The sequence below is a fragment of the Sphaeramia orbicularis genome, chromosome 22, assembly GCF_902148855.1.
Source record: "Sphaeramia orbicularis chromosome 22, fSphaOr1.1, whole genome shotgun sequence".
NCBI lineage: Eukaryota > Metazoa > Chordata > Actinopteri > Kurtiformes > Apogonidae > Sphaeramia > Sphaeramia orbicularis.
The window spans coordinates 12,065,370-12,091,549 of NC_043978.1; the positions used below are offsets into that span (position 1 = coordinate 12,065,370).

Below are 26,180 nucleotides of genomic sequence, written 5' to 3' on the forward strand. Positions count from 1 at the left end.
TCACTGGTCTACAATTTTTTTAGAAATGATTTGCTTCAGCACATTAAATGTGCTAAATGTTACGTATTTTAATAAGATTAATTAGAAAATAAATGACAAAAGTGCCGGTTTGCTGATGTTTTCAAGGTATATGAAAAAGTGTTATTACACATATACATTGGTTTATGTACATTTATTTAATAGTTTTATAAATCTTCCACTAAATAGAACCTGTAAAGTGAATGTATTCTAATGTGCAGACAGTGTTTGCAGTAGATCTTGGAGCTCTGAGACAAATATTCCTTTTGAGTCAAACTCATTCTCTCGTTAATTCTTGAGTTTCACATTTTGACCCAAGGCTGTATCTTGGAAAGTTCAGCCAACCAGCATTTTTGACTTGATTTTTCTTTATCAGTGACTCTCATGTGGTAAAATGTCATTACTTTTATTCTGGAAGGATTTTCCTTGCAGACCAGTGTATTTAGGTGAAGTCCTGATGTCTGGTTGCTGTTCTAACCCGTTCTAACTCCCTCCGTCGAACCCTAGATTCTGAATTGCGTAAACACTAATGGTCTGAACTGAGCATCAGTATAACAGTCTTTCAAACACAGGAGTGCTGCCGCCCCCCCCCCCTTATTTTTTTCTGACTATAGGCTTTGGTCTGTGGTTCTTGGTCGCCGCCCCTGTTACATGACCCTCCAGATGAGTTTGTCCGACCCCTGGAACTGTTGAACTGCTGTGTCTGTGGACGGGATTCAAAAGAGAAACATAACCAGAACCTTTTAAACAGATTCATACAAGATCCAAAACTAAGAAATGGAATTAAATCCATCTCCCTCAATTTTTTAGTTTCTACTTTATTTCCAACGTCAGGAACCTTTGGCTCCAGATCCTTCAACTATTGAATGTGAAGTTTTTATCCCATTAAGACCCAGAGCTACTTTTGTGTCAGTTCACAATGTTTATCTGTATTTTTAACTTTTTAAAAATGATTTATCACCATTTATTCTGATATTATGTTCAATATTTTGCATTCTTTATTGAAAATCAGGTATTTTCTTACATTTAATCACTGATTATGTAGATGTTCATAAAAGCTCAGATTAAAGTTGAGGGTTATTCTATTAAAAACAGAGAAAATGGAGGAAAAAGTGTCTTTTCAGTCCAGTCTCTCATTAACTGAACATAAACCCAGTGTTTCCATCCACTGTTATTGATCCAACTCCGTGGGTTTTACTGGTGAATCAATGTTGTAGAAGATGACGGTGTTTCCATAGTAACTACAGAGCCCCTGAACGTCCAAATAGGTCATATCTGATGACCACGAAAAGATGATGAACTGTATTTTACACCAATTATTTACATGTATTGATAGAATTAGTGGATTAACAGGTATTCAACAGTTTAGATCAGTAGGTGGTTTAGGTTAAAAGTGGATGTTTGGGTCTTTAAGGGTTAAAACGAACCCGTATTTGAATGAATCCAGATGAAGCCTCGTCTGTCGCTGTGATTTCAGTCTTGGTTCCGGATCGTCCACCATCGTTCTGTGTTTTTTCCGATGCATGAACACACTGGAAATATTCCTCCTGCCGTTTGTGAAACACACAAACACACACTTTTCTATGTCAGATTCAATGAACGTACGTCAGAAAATCATGTCAAACCATTTATCGTCAATGAAAAATGTCAATTTCTACGTTCCATCAGTAACAGTTCACACAATAAATCGGCTTCAAACACTGTGGGTGCTGCTTTTTGACTCCTGTTTTCACTGGGTTTGGGGTCTTTAAAGCTGCTCTTATCGTCTAAACGCTGACTTACATCCAGGTTTTCTGCTGCCGTTGTTTGGTTTTGATGCCGTCGTTCATCGCTGACGAGCCAGTGTTCAGGTGAGTTGAATGTGTTTGTTGTAAATTCACTCAAATGATGAGTCGATGAGTTGAACTGCGTCTTTTTTCCAGGAGTCGGAGGAAAGTGAACGGATCGAAGCAGACGATCACATCTGGAGTGGAGGTACTGTTTACTTTAAGTCTGGATTCTTCAGGTACATCAGTTAATTCAGCTTCAGTTTGACCTTAAACACTGGTCACAAAGTTTAACAACAAGCCCCGCCCCTTGCACGTATTGTAGTTTATTTTGGCATCGATCACCTGATGTCAGATACCAGCGTCACTGGATGTAAATAATATAATCTGAGTTCATTAGGTGACGACTAAAACTGTTTAGAACCAACTTAAAACACCTCAGAGGTTTAATTAGTGTCTTAGTGCTTTTGAAAACTATTTTAAAAAGTGTCGTATATTCTATTTCTCTGCTCGTATAAAGTCTTAGTGCAGTAACTGGAGATCAATTGTCGCTTTTCCACAGACCCTCAAATTGTGTGAATAGAACTTGCGCATAAAAATTAACCTAATGGAAAAACAGCAATTTCGTGAATATCTATCTATCTATCTATCTATGACTGTATGTATGAATGAATGTTTGTATGTATGAATGTATGTGTTAATTTATGAATGTATGTATGCATATATATGTATGAATGTATGTATGTTTGTATTGATGTATGAATTTATGTATGTTTGTATGTATAAATTAATGTATGTATGTAGGTATGTATGAATATATGTGTGAATTTATGTATGTATGTATGTATAAATTAATGTATGTACTGTATGTATAAATATATGTATAATTTATGTATGTATGTTTGGATGTATAAATTAATGTATGTATGTTCATATTAATGTATGAATGTATGTATGTACATCTGTACATGTACATGTATATATAAATGTGTGAATGAATGTATGTATCTGTGTTTGTATGAATGTATGTATATATGCATGCATTTATGTATGTATGAATATATGTATGAATTTATGTGTGAATGTATGTATAAATGTATGAATGCATCTATGAATTTATATATGAATGTATGTATAAATCTGTATGTATGAATGTATGTATGTACGTATGTAAGTTTTACTGTATGTATGTATTATGAATGTATGTATGCATGTAAGTAGGTATGTATGAATATATGTGTGAATTTATGTATGTATTACGGTATGTATGTATTTTGTATGTATATATAAATTAATGTATGTATGTATGTATGAATGCATGTATGTTTGTACGTATAAATTAATGTATGTTTGTATTAATGTATGTATGTATGTTTAAATGTGTGAATGAATGTATGTATGAATATATGTATGAATTTATGTATGTATGTATGAATTTAAATATGAATATATGTATAAATCTTTATGTATGAATGTATGTATGTAACTTACTGTATGTGTTTATGTATTATGAATGTATGTATGCATTTAAGTAGGTATGTATGAATATGTGAATTTATGTATGTATGAATTTATGTATGTATGTTTGTATTAATGTATGTATAAATGTGTGAATGAATGAATATATGTATGTATAAATGAATGTATGTATGTGTTTATGTACATATGAATGTATGTATGAAAAAAAGGATTTTTGGCGCACGTTCAAAAAACACCTTAAAATGTTCTAAATCAACCAGAAATACACCAGAGTGTTTATTATGTCATTTAGAACATCTGAAGTCACATTTTAGACAATTTTGGAATCATGTCCAAAATGTCCATTTTTGGATGTCATACTATGATTGTATGTATGAATGTGTGTAAGTACATACATACATACAGACATTGTGTGTACGTTTGTAACATTAGAACCAATGATGAGACAGACGAGGGTTTAGTTGGAGTTCTTTATTGGACAGTTTTTGTCTTAAATAAACCGACAGGATTGGACATTCATCATGTTTCTGTCAACGTCAAATACATTTATACAACATTAATGTACAGGCGTTTGTTTGTTACAGTAGAAAAACCCAACAGGAACTCTAATGTGTGAAAGGCTCGTGTGGCAGATAAAACCTGGTACGTCACAGGTCGAGTCTGAAACGCTGTGGAGTTACAAAAACGTTCTATGAAAACAGTAGAAAATGCGAGTGTCGTCACTGTGGTGGTCTTCGCTGCTCGCTTTGGTAACAAACTGTGGTGGTTTTCAGTACAAACTAGATTGAAAATAAACGTAGAGTCTGAGACGTTAGCGTGGAACATAAACACCACAAACCCGCTGATATGGCTTCATCGACAATAATAAATACAACAGTCTTAAATACAGCAGGGACACCGGGTGGGGGGGGGGGGGGGGGGGGGGGGGGGGCAGGGCCCTCACGTGGGCGGGGGTCCGTTGGTGTAGCGCAGCATGGGGTAGAAGGAGCGGGCGAAGTTATTGGACAGAGTGCAGCTGTAGTCGTGTTCGCTCAGAGGAAGCAGGCAGAGCAGCAGCAGCAGCAGCGAGAACAGCAGCAGTGGAGGGGAAGGAGGCGGCGCAGGGCCCGCAGGAGCAGGGGGGGCCTGCTGTGGGGGGGCGGCTCCCGCACCTCAGCCCTGGAACTAAACAAAACCAAACAGTATTTAGGACCACTCAGACTCTACCCAGGTCCTATTCTGACGTTTATATACGACCGTTTTAAAGGCAAATGGAGTTCACAGTGCTTTACAAAGACTTAAATGACATTACAAACCACAGAGAATCAAACAGTGAACAAGACGAGGGGCAGGACAGAGAAAAGAAGAGGGAAATTACAACAGGAATAAGAGACAAAACTACAGCTAAAATACATGACTTTAAAGAGGTCTGACAAAACTAATGCAATCAGTGGATTTACTGGATATTATCAGGACAGTGACATATCAGCATTGCTGGACACGTTTAATAGTGTTTGGTTTGACATGATGAGCTCAGATCGTTAGTCTCCATAATCGCTTAATTCTGACACCAATGGACCAAAATGTATGTGGACACGTTGAATCAGGTGTTTTCTTTCTAAACAGGGTCTGGGATACAAAAATTCATCCCTACATATATTCATACATACGAGTACATAGACACATCAGCCATACTATATGCATACATACATACTACACATACACTACATACAACTTTCATACATTTATTTATACATTCATATTATACAGTCATACAGGCATACATTCATATAAACATACCACATGTACATGCATTCATGCATAAGTTACATTCACACATCATGCAATCCACTTATTCACACAGACATATATTCAGTACATTAATACATTCATACTTGCATAAAACATAAATACATTCATATGTACATACAGAATTACATTCATCCATCCATACATTCATACAAACATCTATACATTCATTCATTCATACATACATACATATTCACTCACACATTTATACATAAAACATACATAAATTCATACATACATAAGTACATCATTCATACATATATTCAGGTGTTTCTTTTCTAACAGGGCTCTGGGATACAAAACAATAAGGACTATGTCAGAATATAGATTTATATTATGGGATAAATATCATATTGATTATTAATATTGATGTTTGCATCTCAGATCCTCATGAAGAGGACATCTTACCAGCTGTAGACATGATGTGTCCAATATTATGTCCATATAGTTTACAAACATCAATAGTTCCTTCAAGTTTAATGGTAAGCTTTTCTTCCTCAGTGAGATGTGAAGAAGCAGATGGAATTTATTTAATCAGAACACAAAAAATAGTTTAGAAATGTAGAGGAGAACATTTAATTGTAGATTTTTCTTCCTCAGTGAGATGTGAAGATAGTCGATGGGTTAGATGAGGAAGAAAATTATTATTTACAGTCAAAGCATGACAAATATTTTATAAATTTAGAGGAAGAACATTTAAAATCAGTCATGGATTAGAAAAAAAAAAATCCATGTTGAGAGAAATTCAGCCCAAACCACCTCTGAGGCATTTTAGAAACAATTCAAACCAAACTAACCAATGCAGTGATATTTATCCATAATATAAAACTATATTCTGACATTAGTCATCCTTATTTTGTTAGAAAAGAAACACCTGAATTCAACGTGTCCACATACTTTTGTCCATGTAGTGTATGACTTTTATGATTTGAGGGTAACGATAAAATAACTCCACTGTTTTTCTCACCTTTGGATGGTTCATGTAAATCTGTTGTGTGTTTGTGTGTGTGTTTGTTTACCTTCTGCTTGTGTTCTGTGCGACTGTTGCTGCTGGTGGAGTGGACTCCTCCTGAACCAGAACAAACACCAGTCAGATGGATTTACTTTTATTACACGATTTACAGAGGAAACCACAAGCCCCGCCCCTCACATCTACTGCAGATTATTCTGGCATCGATCCAGCTGATGTCATATCAATTGCTTCTATATGTGTCAAGTTTGAAGTAAATTGAAACAAAATGGATGTTTTCATAGACATGTGTAAGTAAACGGGGAAAAAAAAGACTTAGAAAATTTGAACTTTGACCAACTTTTCCAAAAATGTAACCACATGCATTCTGTCACTGGTCATTTATGAACCCAGTCTGCTCTGAATTCAACCATTAGTTTTTGCTGCTAAAGTGTAAACAAATAAACTCAACCTAAAACAACACCTGCTGCCTCTCCTTCAGGGGGCGGGGCCATAAAAAAAGCATTTTCAAACACAGAAAAAGTTTGTTGAATGTTCTTGAAAAGTGACCTTGTATGTTATTAGTTATTTTTATGTTCTATTTGATCCTCTCCCTCCTGTCTGAGGTCACTACTGTCGATAAAACTGTTTTCTAAAGGATTTACCAGCTTTAAGAAAAGTGGAATAAACAAAGTAAACAGTATTTTATTGGACTGAACTAAAACCTGAACTAAAATGAGTCTGAACCTCTGATATAACACTAGGCCTGAACGGTACACAAAATTTTCAGTCCAGTACGTTTTTGGTTTTGAAAGCCACGGTTGTTTTTTTTCGGTTCGGTACGGGAAGAAAGAAAACCCCTCAAATGTCTTAATACATTTATGAATTTTTGAAAAATTTTCCCCCAATTTTGAATACAACAGAATATACAGGGTGTCCCATAAGTCTCCATACAAAGGAGACATAATACATTCCATACATATATGGTTCTAACATGTATTTCTTTATATTTCTTCTTTATAGTTCTTCAGCAGTGGAGGACATGCATTGAAATGTGTTCCCGACAAATGGCAGTCATATAGAGCATATTATGTAAATAAAAATGGTTTATGTCAAGAAACGTTTATTTTTCGTATGTATGGAGACTTATGGGACACCCTGTAGAAAAACAGGAATAATATAATTCTGCTGCTACAAATCAAATAGAACATAAAATAAATTATTAATATTACTACGTGTTTTAAACATTAATATTGCACTTTTCTCTGACAGGTAGTTTTGAACAAACAACAAAAATCTAATCCCAGTTCTGTCAATTCACATTCTGCATAAAAATACCACAAAATTCCACATGAAGTGCAACATTAACAAGAGGACAAACTGGTATTCTGTTTTAAACAAACTGAAGAGCAACACTGACAACAAAAAATTAACCAAATTATTTATTTTAGGACAGATAAACTCTATAGGGCACTTTGTGTACATGCTCGCGCGCATGCAGGGTGTGATTTTGTCGGGGGGGGGGCATAACTAATGTAACAAACGCTGGCATGAAACGAAAATGAAACTTTATATACTTTCAACATCTAACTCTGGGTTCTATTCCTCTGTTATACAGTGTGTGAGAGAGATAGACAGAGCTAGTGTGTTTTAGAACTACTGTAGTTCATAGGCGGTAAACAACGTCCGTCTTATTAACGTCTCTTTCCTCGTTGTTGTCTTTCACCTGAACCTGAACTGATCCAAACTGGACTGTACTGATGGCGGAGGGTCTGCAGTCTCTTCCTTCCAGGTTCACATCATATTTGTTGGGTTTTTTTTTTAAATCTTATATCATGTGCCATTTCATATTTTGGGTCAATGTGTGTGTCCTTCCACATCTCCGTGTGAAACTTGCGCGGATTTAAAGTTCTGCATCAAACAACATCTTCCGTTCCTTTTTCTTTTTCTCATCATACTGTGCCGGTTCGGTTCGGTACGTGTACCGAACCGAACAGGTGTGTACTGAAACGGTTCGGTTCAGTACGTGTACCGTTACAGGCCTAATAAACACAGTAGATGTTCAGATACTGCTTTGTGTCAGTGTTGATCTGTTTCACCTTGAACTGAACTCCACCCACATTCTATCTGACCTCATGTTTAACCCTTCGTGTCCCTGTTGTGTCTGTACAGTTCCATTACACTGTGTCTGTTGTTTATGTTTGTTTCCAGGTGTTAGTCCCCACCTTGTGCAGTGTTCCAGGCCGATGCTGTCCAGTCAGAGCTGGAGGAGCTGGTTTCCTGAAACAGCCGATAAAACACAGCAGAGCGGTTCATCAGACACAGGAAACGACTACAGTGAAGAGTAATACAACCAGACGTCTATGAAGACATACAGACACATGTGGATCGGTCTAATTCCTGGATCCAATTTGCTTCTTTCTTTCACTTTTCTTTTCCTCTGTCTCTCATACTGCAGTTTTATTAGATTTTTAGTTCTTACTTTGTATCAGTTGTTGTTTGAACTAAACCGGTAGATTTGTTCCACCAGTAATTAATTCAGTTCAGTTTATTTCAAATATGCAACAAAACAAACTAAATAATCCTACTTTAGTCCTTAGAAATAAAACAGAAAACATGAAAAACTTGTACATGGAAGTTGAACGTTCACTGTTCAGGGAAATCTGTTTCTAAACTGAACACGTGACGAGAAAACACTGAATATTCAATCTGATTTGTCATCATCAGATTACTGCTGCTGTTGATAGAACAGATCAGATTATACTGTTTATATGATCAGTTAATGATCGGAGTATTAGTGTGGGTGTAAACAGACTCAGTGTAAGTGCAGGTGAACCGGTCGAATGGGCGGAGTTTAACCGCTGCGTTCGTACCAGTCGTGCGTGCAGCAGCTGCAGATCGGACGCCGTCTGTCGCAGCAGCAGACGCAGTTTGTTTGCGATGACGTGGACCTTCTCCTTGGCCTCCACGCTGTCGTCTCCGGTCGCCTCCACCAGGAGTTGGGAGGAAATGTCCTGCAGCGATGACACCTGACGCTGACGAGAACGAAGATCCTCCTGTAGGAGCTGTAGGGGGCGACGGAGAGCAGGGTCAGGACATGAGGAGGACACGAAGGTTTAAAGAGGTTCGAGGGTCCTTTTACTGTCGAAAACGCAACAAAACTGAACTGTACTTTATAGAGACCGTACTTTTTGAGTAAAAACAAAAAAAAGAAAATATACAATGCAAAATATTAAAAAGTATGATGGCGTATTAGGACCACTGGAAAAATAAAACACTTGTCACTACGAGAATAAAGTTGTAGTTTTAAAAAAAACCTCATAATTTACAAAAAAATAATGTTGTATTTTAATGAGATTAAAGTTGGAATATTTTGAAAATGAATTCGCAATAGTGCGATTAAAAAGTCATAATTTAGAAACTGTAAGCCTTAAGTCTGATTCATGACAGAGTTTACAGTTACGGCGATGGTGGGCGGGGGCTAATAGACTCAGTATTTTTCTAAATCAGTTCAGCTGCTTTTTAACACACGTTTAATTCTATAAAACTGTACACGTCAAAACTTAGTAAAAACACAAGGAAACCGGTGGGAAAAAAGACGAAACCATCTATTTTTTATAGTGAGTCGGTCTCGCTCTGTGTTTTACCCCCCATCCCACAGGCGGTGGGGGGGTGAACTGAGCATGCTCAGATGTCTGGACAGAACAGGGTCAGGTCTATCAGCAGGATTTGACATTTTTCATTTTGAACAAACGGTTGAATTTTTCTGAATATTTAAATAAATCATACATTCAGAACACGTCAGGGGTTAAAGCGTTCATGAACATGTTGGTAATTTTTTTAAAAACTCTGTGTGTTTGTTTCGTGTTCGTACTGTCAGCGTGTCGCGGTGCTCCATGAGGGTGGGCCGTGGTGTCGCCCGTGCGCCGGCGTTGATGTTGTGCAGTTTGTTCTCAGCCTGAACCAACCACAGCAGTAGAGAGTGTAGGGTCTCATGGAACTCCTGAACAAACACAAACACACCGTCAGAGGGGGCGGAGCTTCGGGGTTTCAACGCGTCCGCGGGGAACGTGAGGCGTCACCTGACACTGCATGAGCGCCGAGTGCAGCCGCCGCTCCCAGCGCTCCAGAGCGCCGCAGGCCTGCGTCCAGCTGTGATTGGCCGAGCTCAGGGCGTCCCGCAGCTCACGGAGCTCCACGCTGTCGCCGCAAAGGAACTGACGACTGCTGAGGTTAACGGAGATCATCAGACACTTGTAACTGTTGAAGAGTTTCTGCATCTCCTGGAAACAGACGGACGACAGAGGAGAGAAATATCAAAACAAACAGAGGATTTAAAAACAACGAATTTACACCGATTTAACGACTGGAAAGGACGTTTAAATGAGTGACAGTCACATATTTACACACACACACACACACTTCCTTTACATATCGCTGTCGGGCAGAAACCTCCTAAGTCCATTTTTGGTCTTTTTTTTTGTCATGAAAGGATTGTATTGGTCAGTCTTCTGTTTTAGGACGATTTAACCAGTGAAGTCTTAAAACACTTTGTACCGACATCTGAGTCTGAACTCCACTCATTTATGTAGAACATACATTGTTTTTCCAGTTTCCTGAAAAACAAACCGTTTTGGACATAAGAGGTTTCTGCTTGACAGCGACGATATTTTTTTATTCATTCTTTTCTCCCTAATGCCATCTGTCATGTGCAATGCTTAACAATGATGTTCATATATGTAAGGTTTTATTTCTGACAGTTTTACATGTAAACTGTTTGTTTGCTGACAGCTTCATATTGTTAGAAACATCTGTCTGTTTGGAGACATGTAGATTAAAAATGTATTTGAAACTGTAAAGTAAATATAAAGATGTATGGGTTATAAAAATGGAAAACATCTAAATAAACAGTAGGTTCAAATAAATAAATTCACACATTTAACCCATAAATACTGTTTTGTGTCAGTTCCCAATTAATTTTCTCTATTTAACCTTTATTAAATAATTTATCACCATTTATTATAATATTATCTTCTGTATTTGTATTTTTCACTGCAAATCATGTATTTTTCTATATTAAATCTTCATGAAAATCTCAGAGTAAATTCAAAGGTTAATACATTAAAACAGAGGAAAATGAAGAAAAACTGTGTTTTTAAGTAAAGATAAACTCAGTGACTCACCACCGTTTATTATAATATTATGCTCTGTTTTTTTTTACAATTTTCAGTGTAAATCATGTATTTTCCTGTATTTATTACTAATATTTACTGAACGTATTGTAGATGTTCATTAAGCCCAGAGTAAATTTAAAGGTTATTATGCGAGAACAGAAAAACTGAAGAAAAGTGATTTTTTTCAGTCAAATCAATAACTGAACTTAAACCCAGTGTGTCCATCCACTGGTATTTATTAAACTCCATGGGTTTTACTGGTGAATCAATGTTTACATTTTATTAATTTTGTCGCTTATTTTCTCCTTGTTATTTATATTATGTAAATTTCTTATTCACTTTTGTTCATTTTGGTTTTTTTTTTTTCTTCAGTTTAGTTCAGTGTGTAGTTTATTTTGTTATTGTTACTAATTATTTTTGTTTGATTTATTAGTCATTTCTGTTTAGTTTTTGCTCATTTTCTTCATTACTTTGGCAGTTTTTGTTCATTTCGTTGCTTATTTTATTCTTTTTTTTTTTTTTTACTTTATTTCAGTAAATTTCTTGCTTATTTTTTCACATTAATTATTATTTTTTAGGTTTTTTTGTTCATTTTCTTCATTACTTTGGCAGTTTTTGTTCATTTTGTTGGCTATTTTATTTATTTTTTTGCTTATTTTTTCCACATTATTTTTTAGTTTTTTTTTTTTTTATTCATTTACAACTCCAACTCCATGGGTTTTACTGGTGAATCAGTGCTGTAGAAGATGATGGTGTTTCCATGGTAACTATGGAGCCTCTGAACGTCCAAATGGGTCATATTGGATGACCATGAAAAGATGAAGAACTGTATTTCACACCAATTATTGACATGTATTGATATGATTAGTGGAAACAGGTATTAAACAGTTTAGATCAGTAGATGGTTTTGGGTTTTTATGGGTTAAACTTGTATTTCTACTTTTATTTCTACACTTTCTTCTACTTTTCTTTACAGGAAGACGTTTAAACTGACAAACGGGTCTTTAGTTTTTGTTCATCAGTGACTTAGCGGCTGCAGAATCGAGGCAGATTCTGGTCTTTTCTTGTCGCAGTTCCAGATTGCAGTGACATTACAGCTCATTTTAACTCAGAATTACACGTCTACATCCAACAGCTACAGCAGCGTTTCATTAAAATGTCTTTTTACAGTCGTTTCATGTCATTTAAACTGGAATATAACACTAATTTTAACCTGAAAATACACAAAAAAAGAACAAGAATCGCTGTTTCCTGTTTTCCTGGTTTATCTTTTTAAATGTGAATTCACCAGGATTGGGGGAGTTTCATTTATTACTTCTCAAAGTTTCCTCATTGTTTCTTTTAAAAGTAAAAAAAAACCACCCTGTTATTACATCCGTTTATTTAATAACATGCTTCATAAAGTGACTCAATCATCAATAAAACGGAGTATTTCACATCCTGTTTTGATTCAAAGACTGAAAATGTTCCACTTTTATTATTTCAGCATGATAAATGCACAGATGCTTCATATAAACAGCCTCATCGTTTATGGAATAAAGAGAAAAAAAAGGATGTTTTTGTGCATTTAATGATGTCACTAGTCGCTTTTCCATTGACCCTCAAATTGCACAAATGTAACTTGCGCATACAAATTTACTTAATGGAAAAACGACAATTTCACCACAAGTCTCATTTTTCCATTAAAAGTTTTTGCGCTGGCAAGAGGTGGTTTTTTGGGCGTAGCGCAAATGCTATTTCACGCAAAACTGCAACGGAAAGACCTGTTTTCACAACTAGAGTCATGTGAATTAAAAAAACGGATGTTGACGGACGTTACAACAAGCGACAAAGAAGAAGAAACATGTTGCGGTATGTGCGGACACACCAGGAAACCCAATCATTTTTTAATTTAGTACGAGACAGAGAACAAATATCAAACATAATTCAGTTTAAAAAAAGATATAAAAAAATGATTCTTGAGAGGTCCAGTATTTAAGAATGAAAATGAGGGCTGTTTGTTTATGGATGTTGTACTGATAAATCTGCTGTAATTATTGAAGAAAATAGTTGAATTGTTGAGTGTTTGTATGACTGTACTGCCATGAACATACTGTTGGGTGTAAATCAGTTACGTATTTGTTGTGGTTTGATGTTAAAATTAGGAAAATAGTATTGTTTGACTCTTGTATCAAGTTAGTGATAAAGGTGTAAAAGCACTGAGGGGTAGGATTAAATAAGTTTATACTTCTTCCTACTCCTTTTCGACCATGCAAAATTCAGACTTCTACGTGCTTGGAGATAGACTGTCCATTTGAATGTTTTATTTTGTTTTTATTTTTTTATTTTTTTTTTTTTGCATGTTCAAAATAAATAAAGACAACAACAATAATAATGAATATATCTGTAAATCAACACCATATTTACGTTTGTTGCCATGTTTATGGAATGACTTCTCGTGTCATCTTGCGATAATAAATAAACAAATCATCACATTTGTGTTTTAATGGAAAAACTGACATTACACACTTCTGTTTTTTCGACACTTAGTAAATATCGGTAAAGTTTTGCGCAGATGTCCAATGGAAAAGCGACTAGTGTTGAGCTGATGCTTCACTAAAGGTGTTAAAGTTACAAAATAAACCAAATGTGAACCTTCTGTTATTGTGATTTCAGTCAGTTTGAGGTTTTATCAGAGTTTTCAGAGGGTTGAGATATTTTATATTTTGGTCCAGATCCAGTGGTGCCACAGGGACACATGTTCAAAAGACTGTTTAAACTACATCACAGATCTGTGTGTTTAATACATGTATAAACAGGACTCAGCAAGAACTTTCACATGACACGTTACAGTTTACAGGGTCATTTTTTATGATCTGCTCCAGTGTTTCCAACCTTTTTTGGCTCCTGACCTCATTTTAACATCACAAATTTCTAGTGACCCCAGACATTCAAAACGGAGACATTTTTCTCTTGTAGATGTCTTAGTGGGGCCAGGCAGGTGAAAAAATCTGTCCATTCTTGTTCAGTTCGGTTCTCTGACTGCAAATGTATCCGGGCAGGTTGAAGCGTGGTAACGCATGTGGTCACATGATCAAGTCAATCCAGATATGCCCTCTCAGATATTATATCCTGCATTTTATTTGAACTTGATTTTTTATTAGGAAAAATGTTTTAATTATAATGAAATATAAATTGAATCATTAAAAATATTTTTTATTAATAATTTTTTTTTTTTTTAATCAATTACTAGAAATTTCAGGCGACCCCATTTGAATTCCAGGCGACCCCACATGGGGTCCTGACCCCAAGGTTGACAATCACTTATCTACACACTGGTTCTGACTCAGTTATTACCTCCGCCAAGTGTAACAGCGGAGGTTATGTTTCATCTGGGTTTTGTCTGTTTGTTTGGATTTTTTGTTTGTTTGTCTGTCTGTTAGCAAGATAACTCCAAAAGTTACGGACGGATTTTCAGGAAATTTTTCAGGAAATGTTGATACTGGCACAAGGAACAAATGATTAAATTTTGGTGGTGATTGGGGGTGGGGTGGGGACTGATATGCCTTGGTGGAGATCTGTGCTCTCCAAGTGCTTTTCTAGTTATTTATTTATTTATTTCGAACATACAAAGAAACAAAAATAAAACAAAACAAAGCAGATTAAGACAAAAACAATAACATTTAAATGAAAAGAATCTATCTTCAAGTACATGCAAGTCTGAATTCTGCATGGTCGAAAAGGAGTAGGAAGAAGAATGAATCTAAGTTAGTGTCCTAGTGTTTTTTGGGTTTAATGTGTATTTTTTCATGCTTTATTCATCCTGTGTTTGTTTATTACCGACTCCGTTCTTGGTCAGTTTATTTTGTTTTCTTATTTGTTTTTTTTTAATTCAATCTAAATGTAAACCAGCTGTTTGTCGTCGTCTTTCTTACCTTGTGTTTCCTGATGTTGACCTCGATGTCCCGGACGCTGGTGGACGGTGCGATCCGCTGCAGCCGGTCCAGCTCCGGCAGGACCCGCCCCAACCAGGAAGTGACATCACAGAGGTCAGAGTTCAGCTTCTGCCACTGCTCCAGGTCCTGTTGGATGTCGGCGGCGTTGCTCAGTTTCTGTGCTTGGATGAGTTCCCAGCGCTGGATCACACCTACAGAAAAAAAAACACACACACCAAAAAAAAAACCCACAGTCACACACGGAGCCATTCTGATCGGGTACTCTCCGTTACCATGGTGACAGTCCTTCAGATCCCGGTCTGTTTTTTCCGGTACCTGTGCTGGTCTGTTTGTCGGCCGTGCTGCAGCTCAGACCCGGGTCGTCCAGCTCCTCGTCGTCGTTCAGGATCAGTTTGACTTTCTTGACGCTGTCGATGCTTCCGCTGCATTCAGACATCAGCTTCACCTGGAAACACATGAACGTTTCATCAAACAGACACAGAACTCCAACAGCAGAACTGAAGACGTGGACAAAAGTATGTGGACACGTTGAATTAAGGTGTTTCTTTTCTAACAGGGGTCTGGGATACAAAACAATACTGTCAGAATATAGTTTTATATTGGGATAAATATGAGTGCATTGGTTTGTTTGAGTGACATTCTTATCTTATCTCAACATAATTTAGTTTTTTTATCCATGACAAAGATTTTAAATGTTCTTCCTCTAAATTTATAAAATATTTTTCCTGCTCTGACTGTAAATAATAATTTTCTACCACATCTAACCATCTACTTTCTTCACTTCTCACTGAGGAAGAAAAATCTACCATTAACTTTAAGGAAATATTAATGTTTATAACTATATAGACATAAATATTGGGACACATCATGTCTACAGCTGTAAGATGTCCTTTTCATGAGGATTTAAGATTAAAACATCAATATTTCAATATGGTTTATTTAAGTAAAAAAAACAAAATCAATGAGAGAAATGAAGTCCAAACCACCTCTGAGGCACTTTGGAAGCAAAGATAACAATTTAAACCAAACAAAAAAAAAATGCAATGGTATTTAACCCAATATAAAAATATTTTGTCAGAAAAAAAAAACCTGAAATCTTTGCCACCACACCATACCTTTCATACAAAAAAATTACAAAATATTTTTTCTTATACATTAATTAAAATTGTTATCTTTGAGATTTTTTTTTTTTTTTACTAAATTTCTCTTAACATTATGTTTTTTTATCAATATTTTATAAATATTGGGACACATCAATATTTGCTGATATGCCAAATAAACATCAATATTATAATATATCAATAATGATAATATGATAAAAATAACAATATTTCCTTATGACTATGATCTACTTTCTTCACATCTCGCTGAGGAAGAAAAATCTACCATTAAACTTTAAGGAAATATTGATGTTTTTATCTGAAATCCTCATGAACAGGACATCTTACAGCTGTAGACATGATATGACCCAATATTTACGTCCATATAGTTTATAAACATTAATTAAATTATTAGAGTTTAATGTTAGATTTTTCTTCCTCAGTGAGATGTGAAGAAAGTAGATGGTTAGTTATGGAAGAAAATTATTATTTACAGTCATATAGTTATAAGGAAATATTATTATTGTAACTGATATATCATAATATTGATGTTGATATGGTAAATCAGCAAATATTGATGTGTCCCAATATTTATGTCCATTTAGTTTATAAACATCATGGATTAAAAAAAGAAGTAGTTAAGAAAAAAAAATCTCTAAAGCAAAGATAAAAATTTAAATCAATATATAAAAAAAGATTATTGTAGACATAAGTATCAATATTTCCTTAAAGTTTAATGGCAGATTTTTCTTCCTCAGTGAGAAGTGAAGAAAGTAGATGGTTAGATGTGGTAGAAAATTATTATTTACAGTCAGAGCAGGAAAAATATTTTAGAAATTTAGAGGAACAATATTTAAATCCTTGTCATGGATAAAAAAACAAAATCAATGTTAAGAGAAATTAAGTCAAAACCATCTCTGATGCATTTTGGAAACAAAGATAATAATTTAAAACAAACTAACCAATGCAATGATATTTATCCCATAATATAAAACTATATTCTGACATTAGTCATTATTGTTTTGTAACTCAGACCCCTCAAACACCTGAATTCAATGTGTCCATATACTTTTGTCCACATAGTGAGCATATAAATCCTTGTGTTTCTTACGTATCCCTGCTGGTGGAAGGGGGCGTTGCCGTGGTGGGTGGGAGACGAACTCAGTCCTCGGAGGATTTCTCGGGGAAGTCGTTTCCTTTCGGGGGAGCCCGGCTGGTGCCAGCTGGGGGGGTCTGTCACTGACTTCACTGAGGAAACACAAGAAGGACAGGAGTTTAACAAGAGGAAAAACAGAACCAGTGTCCCTGTACGTCAGCTTCTATCAATAACCAATAATCAATACCAGTTGAATGTGTGAGGTTGTCAGGTTCTGTTCTATGTTCCAGTTCTGTGGTCTGAATGCAGATCAAGGTAACTATAGAAGTGGGCGGGACTTTCACTGGAGGAGAACTCAACTAATTCAATCAAAGTCCATATATGACTTCTATCAGTGATCAATAGGAACTAGACTGATATCTGGAACCATTTACATGATATAAACCATCAAAATTTGGACCACTAGAAGGAAAGGCACATTTTTTATATTTCAAAGATTCATCAAAAATTCAAAAATCAAAATTTCTGAAAACTGTGAACAATCTTTATAGACATTGTCCCGAGGAAGATACATATAAAATTTTTAAATGAATCTGAGCTGTAGTTTCAGTGAAGAACAATGTTGAAATCTAAAGGTCAAAGGTCATGGGCCCAAATCGAAGTCCATATATGACTTCTATCAGTGATCAATAGGAACTATATTGATATCTGGAACCATTTACGTTACAAACCATTAAAATATGGACCATTAAAAGGAAAGACACATTTGAAATTAGTTTTGATGGAGAAAAAGTTTGCAGAAGTTGCTGATGAAGACGATGCGTTCACAGTAACTCATGGTCGGTGAGATAAAAACACATTAGAAACACAGAGTAAACATTGATACAGAACTACAGAGGTTCATCCAAACAGTGTGGTGTTCTTCATCAGGTCTGAAACATGCCAATAACATGCAAAAAAAACAGATGTTCACATAAACGCAGCAGAACTGAACTGAACCAGGTGGAGTCATGCAGGTTGGATGACTTTAATGAGTCCTGTTCTGTTTGTTCAGGAGCTGGTTCTGAAGGACATGGATCTGAACTGGGGGGGGGGGGGGGGGGGGGGGGGATGGGAGGATAGGGGGATGGGAAAGGGGATGGGGGGGTAGGTTGCTAGGAGACCGGCTGTTGAAGCACAGGGTGCTGCAGGCGCATGCATCAGGCTGAATGCCTACCAGATGATGCCTTCACTGCCCTGACAGTGGCTTTAACGAACGACTCTGAGCTGTCAGTCACCTGCACATCTGGGGGGAGGAGCCAAGGCACACATGAAACCCGGACCGTGTTAGGACCAGACCATGTTAGAACCCATACCACATTAGAACCTGGACCACCTGTAAGTGTTTACCGTTCTGATCCGCTGTACGTGGAACCTGAACTAAAAGGATTTGAACCTCTTTCATTGTTAAAATCTTCAGGGTAGATTTAATAAATTCATCCCAGGGGTCGGATCAGACCCTTTGGTGGCCGGTTTTGGTCCGTAGGTCGTATGTTTGACACCCCTGGTTTAGACTGAAAAACCCTTAAACTAAATATGAATGTGAGTCTGTTCTTCACTGTGACCGGGTTTGTTCTGGTAAAGTCTGACCCGGGTTTCCATCGGTTCTGGTTCCATTTACAGCAAAAGAGATTTCAAACCCAAAAATCTATTTATAACAGACACTAAAGTATTAGAACTTTACAAAAGTAAAGTCCAAACCCAACACTTTTTTACATCTGAAACCAGTGGATGGTGTGAAAACATTTATTCTCTAAGAGTTTTTTTGTCAGTAGAAAGAAAATGTGCATCTCTTTATTTTCATGTGAACTAAAACCGTCCTTTTCCCAGTGTTTTTATTTGGACAGTTTTTATTCTACAAAAAACCTTCATCTGATTTACAACATAAAAAAGACAGATTTAAAAAAAAGTGATTTACATTCAGAGGATTCTGCTGGTGTGTGTGAACTGGTTTATTAACAGTCTGGTTCAGACCAGTTCTAACACCAGTGTGTTATAAATAATGTTTTTAGGTTTTATATGATAGTCATTCTATTCTACTTCATCCTATCCTATGCTATTCTGTTTTATTCTATTCTGTCCTATTCTACTCTATTCTATTCTTAGAGATGAATGTATTTACTATTTACTATTCTATATCATTCTATTCTATATTATTCTATTTTTCTCTAGTCTATTCTATATTATTCAATTCTATTCTATTCTATTCTATGAATGTTATGAATATTATTTTTTTAAATTTACATTTATATTGAATCCTTTCACATTCTAATCCTTAAAAACACACAGTGGATGTGACTTAATTCGATATAAAAGTATTAACTTCGTTCAGACTCAGTATTCCAGTGTTGTCGTACCTGACAGAGCGCTGAAGTACGTGGCATCCTCATCGTCCTCGTGCGATGACGACCCCCCCACGTCGACGGTGTGGTCCCACTCCAGGGGGATGGAGTCCACGCTGACCGGGGTCTCTCTGCCCGACCGCTCCAGGGGCGGAGCCAGCAGGTGGACCATGACCTGCCGTCCTGCTGTGGCCCCTCCCACTGCCGAACCCTCCTCCTCTTCCTCCTCCTTTCTGGTGGAGTTCCTCCATGACGTCCCGTTTGTCAGATCGGGGGGGTCGTCCAGATCCGTGTCCCGGTCGGAGAAGTCACGTTCCTCCTCTAGAACCTGAAGAAGTCACAGAAGAAGAAGAGCAGTCCTGAAAATGTTCTTTAAGAAACATCTGAAGGTTTTAAACAAACACTATGTGGACAAAAGTATGTGGATGCGTTGAATTCAGGTGTCTCTTTTCTAAGTTTCTTTTCTTTTTTATTAATCCATGACTATGATTTTAAATGTTCTTCCTCTAAATTTATAAAATATTTTTCATTCTTTGACTGTAAATAATAATTTTCTTCCTCATCTAACCATCTACTATCCTCACATCTCACTGAGGAAGAAAAATCTACAATTAAACTTTAAGGAAATATTGATGTTTATAAACTTATATGGACATAAATATTGGGACACATCATGTCTACAGCTGTCAGATGTCCTGCTCATGATGATTTGAGATAAAAACATCAATATTTCTTTAAAGTTTGATTAAGTAAAAAAAAAAAAAAAACAATGAGAGAAATTAAGTCAAAACCATCTCTGAGGCATTTTGGAAACAAAGATAATTTAAACCAAATTAACTAATGCGATGATATTTATCCCAATATAAAACTATATTATAAACATCAAACATATATATAAAAACATCAATATTTCCTCAAAGTTTAAGGTTTAAAAGAAGTCATTAGTCATTATTGTTTTGTTAGGAAAAAAAAAACCCCTGAATTCAATGTGTCCACATACTTTTGTCCATGAGGTGTATGTGTGGTAGAACCTGTACTGACCGGGCGTCTGTTGACCAGCCGGTGGTGGAAGCGGGCGACACGTCCAAACACCTCCTGACAGTAGGAGTTGAAGCTCCTCCAGCTCGTCCTCGATCAGGACAGCGTCCAGAGGAGCGCTTTTCTGGATCAGGTTCTCCCCGAACACGATGAGGGGCGTCGATCTTGTTGGTGTTGAGGGTGATCTCCTGCTGGAAGCCCTGCAGAGTCACACAGAACAGACTTTATATCAGCTGGACTTCTGATGGACGACCCAGACCTTCAGATCTTCAGGCCGGACCAGGTGGACTCACATTGAGCTGCCTCATCTTGTCCTCGATGTCGCTCTCGGAGAAGTGTTCCACGTTGGTGAGTTGGAGGTCCATCTCTGTCAGCCAGACTAGGATCCCCTCACGGGTTCCTTCGAAGTCCTCCCTCTGAGACGTGAAATGCTGTGGATGAAGAACAGACCTGGGATCAGTGTCACACATCTCATGAACAGACTGGATGAAGTTCTTCTTCTATAGGACTGAATTATTGTAACAAAGAAGAAGAAGAAGCAGCTTTGTGGATCTGACACCATGAAATGAAATATAGGACCAATGGGTCTGAAGGTCACCTGCATGTTCTATCAATAAGGAGGAGGAGGAGGAGGAGGAGAAGGAGGAGGAGAAGAAGGAAGAGGAGAAGGAGGAGAAGAAGAGGAAGGAATAGGAGGAGAAAAAGAAGGAGGAAGAAAAAAGAAGGAGGAGGAGAAAAAGAAGAAGGAGGAGAAGAAGAGGAAGGAATAGGAGGAGAAAAAGAAGGAGGAGAAGGACGAGAAGAAGAAGAAAAAGGAGGTGAAGGAGAAGAAAAAGGAGAAGGAAAAGAAAAAGGAGAAGAAAAAGGAGAAGAGAAAAAAGGAGAAGAAAAAGGAGAAGAAAAAAGGAGAAGAAAAAGAAGGAAAAGAAAAAGGAGCAGAAGAAAAGGAGGAGAAGAAAAAGGAGGAGGAAGGAGGAGGAGAAGAAGAAAAAGGAGGAGGAGAAGAAGTTTGTATAAAATCCTGGACTTCCAGTTCTTTACAAACATGTTTTTTTGAACAGTATTTTATAATTATTATATGTTTGTGTGTTTTAACCTTTGTCTGAAAACTCATAGATCAGTGTTTTTCACCAGTTATTGTTTTTCAACCAACTAATCAATTAATAGACAAACTGACGAAGCTAAAATGTGATAAAAAATGGACAGAACATGAAGGACGGAGGTAAACTCATATTTCCTGTTGATGCAGTGAAGTCTGAGGAGCAGCTGTTTGAACATCCACATAAACCATCTATGATCTTTACATCCACGTCCTCTGATCTGCGACTCCGTTCTCATCATGTGAATATGGATTATGTGACCCCAGGTCGACCTGCACCAATCACATCTCTGCTATCATCACACACCGTCTTCATAAAGCCACGCCCACCAGGCCCATCTGCTCGCCGCCACATGTTTGAACCGTGGTGACTCGTGCTCCGCCACCTTCTGAAATGTGACCTAAATCCACCAGGCTTAAGGGCGGAGCTGAGGACCGGAGGTTTTCCACAGATCAGGTGGCGTGGTGACGCTGCTGATTAGGCCCAAAGGTCACATGACCACGTTTAGAGGCTGAAACAAAACCAAACGGCTGCTTCTGGAGGGTTGGTGTCGATTGGATCGGATCAAACGCATTTTTGACCAGATTACTGCAGAAATGTAACATTACAGGATCTTCTCTGGGAGCGGAATTAGTTTTTTTTTTTTTTTTTTCAGTAAAACATCCATATTTAAATTTTTGTGAAGTTAGCAATTGTTAGCAGTTTCTTCAAACCTCTTCTCTGATGAAACTACTGGTCAGATTCATTTCACATTTTATATGCATCTTCTCTGGGACAAAACCTACAAAGTCTGTTCACCGTTTTGAGAAATTCATATCTTTGATTTTTTGATGAATTTTTGAAATATTAAAAATGTGTCTTTACTTCTAATGGTCCATATTTTAATGATTTATAACACGTAGATGGTTACAGATATCAGTATAGTTACTATTGATCACTGATAGGAAGTCATATATGGACTTTGATTTGGGTCCGTGACCTTTGACCTGAAGTGACCTTGAAGGGTCAAACTCAAGGTCAACAATGTCTAGATTTCAACAGTCTTCTCTGAAACTACAGATTGGATTAATTTAAACTTTTATATGTATCTTCCTTGGGACAATGTCCACAAAGTCTGTTCACAGTTTTGACAAATTCAGATTTTTCAATTTTTGACAAATTTTATAAATATTAAAATGTGCTTTTACTTACAGTCGTGGAAAAAATTATTAGACCACCCCTTGTTTTCTTCAGTTTCTTGTTCATTTTAATGCCTGGTCCAACTAAAGGTACGTTTGTTTGGACAAATATAATGATAAGAAAATATCTCATAGTAGTTTAATTTCAGAGCTGATATCTATCCATTTAACATGTTTTCTTGATAATAACCAAAATCACTTCAGTTCTCACATAAATATCTATGACATTGTACTGACAAAAACAGTGCTTTTAGACATTCCATGTTTTCTTTTCTGTCTGTTTTAGTCACATGATACACACAGGAGTTAGGACTGGATTGCATAACCATTGTTTTTGATGACTTTTGATGGTCTAACAATTTTTTCCACGACTGTATAATGGTCCATATTTTGATGGTTTATAACATGTAAATGGTTACAGATATCAATATAGTTCCTGTTGATCACTGATAGAAGTCATACATGGACTTTGACTGAATTAGTTGAGTTCTTCTTCAGTGAAAGTACCACCCACTTCTACTGGGATCCAGACCACAGGACTGGAACACAGAGACAGAACCTGACAACCTCACACATTCAACTGGTATTGATTATTGATAGAACATGACGCTGACATTGGTTCTATTTGTATTAATCAGATATGTGTGTATATGTGTGTGTGTGTGTGTGTGTTTTGGTCGAACACGTCCTGGGTCTGACCTTGAGTCTTCGTAGAACCGCCGCCACCCTCCTCTGCAGACCGTCCCACCGCTGGTTCCCCTCATGGACCATGACCTTCAGTTTACTGGCGGCGTCGGTCCGGTTCTCACGGGCCAGGCGGCGGTACTGTTTGTTGACCAGCTCCAGCTGAGTCAGACGCTCGTGGACCTGTCTCTGGAACGCCTGAGGATATCGAAAGGAATGGACGAGGACACGAGCAAAGAGGACGTTAATTTACTAAATGAAAGTTCATCAGTAAATCTGAATGACAGCGTCAAATGTAAACAGACAGAGACAATCCCAATCCATCAAAGACATGACAAACTGTGAGTGTGAAACTGAAGCGCTGTGGTTCTGTTTATCTGTCAAATGTTCATTGTGGTCAGTTTCAGATGCTGCAGCTCTTTGATAATTCATAGTTTGAGTTCTTGTTTGTTCAGTATTAATTTTCAGCCTTGTAAATCCAAGCTAGACTGACTGTACATATCCTGACCAAGGAAAATAAAATCCTCCCTTTGTGCACCTGGCTTTTCTGCCTCCGTCCAGAATAATATACATTATATAGACTAAATAACATCTAAAATTAATGTTTATTTGCAACATAGAATAGCAGACTATCACATGATCAAAAACAAATTAATTTTAGCAAAAAAAAAAAAAATCTCCCTTTTGTATGTCTGGGGTCGCCAGAAATTTGTGGTTTTAAAATGGGGTCGCAAACCAAAAAAGGTTGGAAACCACTGATTTATAGGTTATTGTGACAGTGTTTTACTGATCCGACCCATCTGAGGTTGAACTGGGCTGAATGTGGAACCTGACCTAAGATGATTGTTAGTATCTTCAGTGTAATTTTTACATTTACAAACTCATCCCACAGGTTGGACTGGACCCTTTGGTGACCCAGTTTTGGCCCACGGGCCGTATGTTTGACACCCGTGGTCTAAATGATGCAGAATGCTCCATTTCTGACACTGAATCTCAGAGGATTAACGACCTTTTTCCATCACTTTATGAATCTGAGCTCCCACTGCTCCCAGTCCGGCCAGTATGTAGGTCACTGGTCCAGAGTTCACGGCCAGCATCACCGTTTCCACTGGATTCCTGTTGCCGTGGAGACGAGGCCACTTCCGCAGAGTCCAGATTACAGACGCTAATCTGTGTTTGTAATCCAGACGTTAAAGTAAACCTGGAGGCCGTGGCTCAAGTGCAGATTATGTTTGAGTTTTTCTGTTGTTGAAGCCACTGACGACCACGTCTTATAGCCCAACCTTCAGGTGGTTTGGTTTTTCTGTTAGTTCCTGCTCTTTTATTCCTATGGATCCAAGTCTGTAGATCTACGATGTGAAATATGTCGATGGTACAATATATTTCACAAAAAAATAAACCTGAAGAATCACACACGAGTTACTGTGGATATTCCTCATATAATGATATTCATGTACTGATACTGAAACGGTTTCATTTAGAGACAAAACAAATATGTAAAAGTAATGAGACGATGAAAATGAATTTAACCCTGTATTCTTTTCATTATCCATCCAGTTTATGATGTGTGATTTGTTTTGAGAGAGAGAGAGAAAGAAAGAAAGAAAGAAAGAAAGAAAGAAAAAAAGAGGAAGAGAGAGAAAGAAAAAAGGAGAAAGAGAAAAAAGAAAGAAAAAGAGAAAAGAAAGAAAAAAGAAAGGAAGCGAGAGACAAAAAGAGAAAAAAGGGAGAGAGAGAAAGAAAGAGAAAGGAAGTGAGATAGAAAGAGAGGGAGAGAGAAAGAAGGAAATAAAAAAGAGAGAAAGCAAGCGAGAGCGATAGAGAGAAAGAGAAAAATAAAGAGAAAGAGAGAAAAAGAGGAATAGAGAATGAAAAAAGAAAGAAAGAAAAGAGACAAAGAAAGAAAGAAAGAAAAAAGAGAGAAAGAAAGAGAGAGAAAGAAAGAAAAACAGAAAGAAAGAAAGACTGTCGATTATATGAGTCAAACAGTTGTCTGTTCTCATCTCCAGATGTGCTGTTCACAGCTCCAGTATTTTTGTACAGAGAATGAATCTACTGATGGAAAACATAAACTGTCAAAGTGTTTAGACTCTAATGGAGCTCATACAGAAAAAATAATCATGTTATTTTGATAAATAAACATTTTATTACATTTATCCCTCACACATAAGAAATCAGAAGTATAACAAAGTTGTGGGTAAAACCCTGGATAATTAAGTGTTGTGTTCAGATGATGGAGACATTTCAGTGTAAACAGGTTAAAGGTCAGAGGTTAAACATGTTTTCCTGATCATCCTGGACCTGTTCACTTGATCCTGGACCCGTTCACATGATCCAGGACCCATTCACATGATCCTGGACTCATTCAGAAAAAGACGCTCTGGTCTCACCTAAAACTTCTTAAACATGTTTTCCTGATCATCCTGGACCTGTTCACTTGATCCTGGACCCGTTCACATGATCCAGGGCCCGTTCACATGATCCTGGACCCGTT

The 26,180-nt window shown here is 37.0% G+C and overlaps 1 protein-coding gene across 1 annotated transcript in view; it reads right to left on the reverse strand.

The window, feature by feature from the left end:
* Positions 1-4,199: 4,199 nt before the first annotated feature.
* The window catches only part of LOC115413489 (nesprin-2-like), a 108,983-nt gene continuing 87,002 nt past the window's right edge, over positions 4,200-26,180 (reverse strand). The window contains 16 exon segments of the mRNA XM_030126363.1: positions 4,200-4,427; positions 6,071-6,120; positions 8,226-8,280; positions 8,874-9,065; positions 9,875-10,003; positions 10,083-10,283; positions 15,089-15,300; positions 15,425-15,554; positions 17,321-17,457; positions 18,522-18,590; positions 19,702-20,014; positions 20,728-20,793; positions 20,795-20,881; positions 20,883-20,924; positions 21,018-21,155; positions 23,702-23,884. Of these exon segments, the coding sequence (XP_029982223.1) occupies positions 4,416-4,427; positions 6,071-6,120; positions 8,226-8,280; positions 8,874-9,065; positions 9,875-10,003; positions 10,083-10,283; positions 15,089-15,300; positions 15,425-15,554; positions 17,321-17,457; positions 18,522-18,590; positions 19,702-20,014; positions 20,728-20,793; positions 20,795-20,881; positions 20,883-20,924; positions 21,018-21,155; positions 23,702-23,884 (2,016 nt within the window). The 3' untranslated portion in view covers positions 4,200-4,415.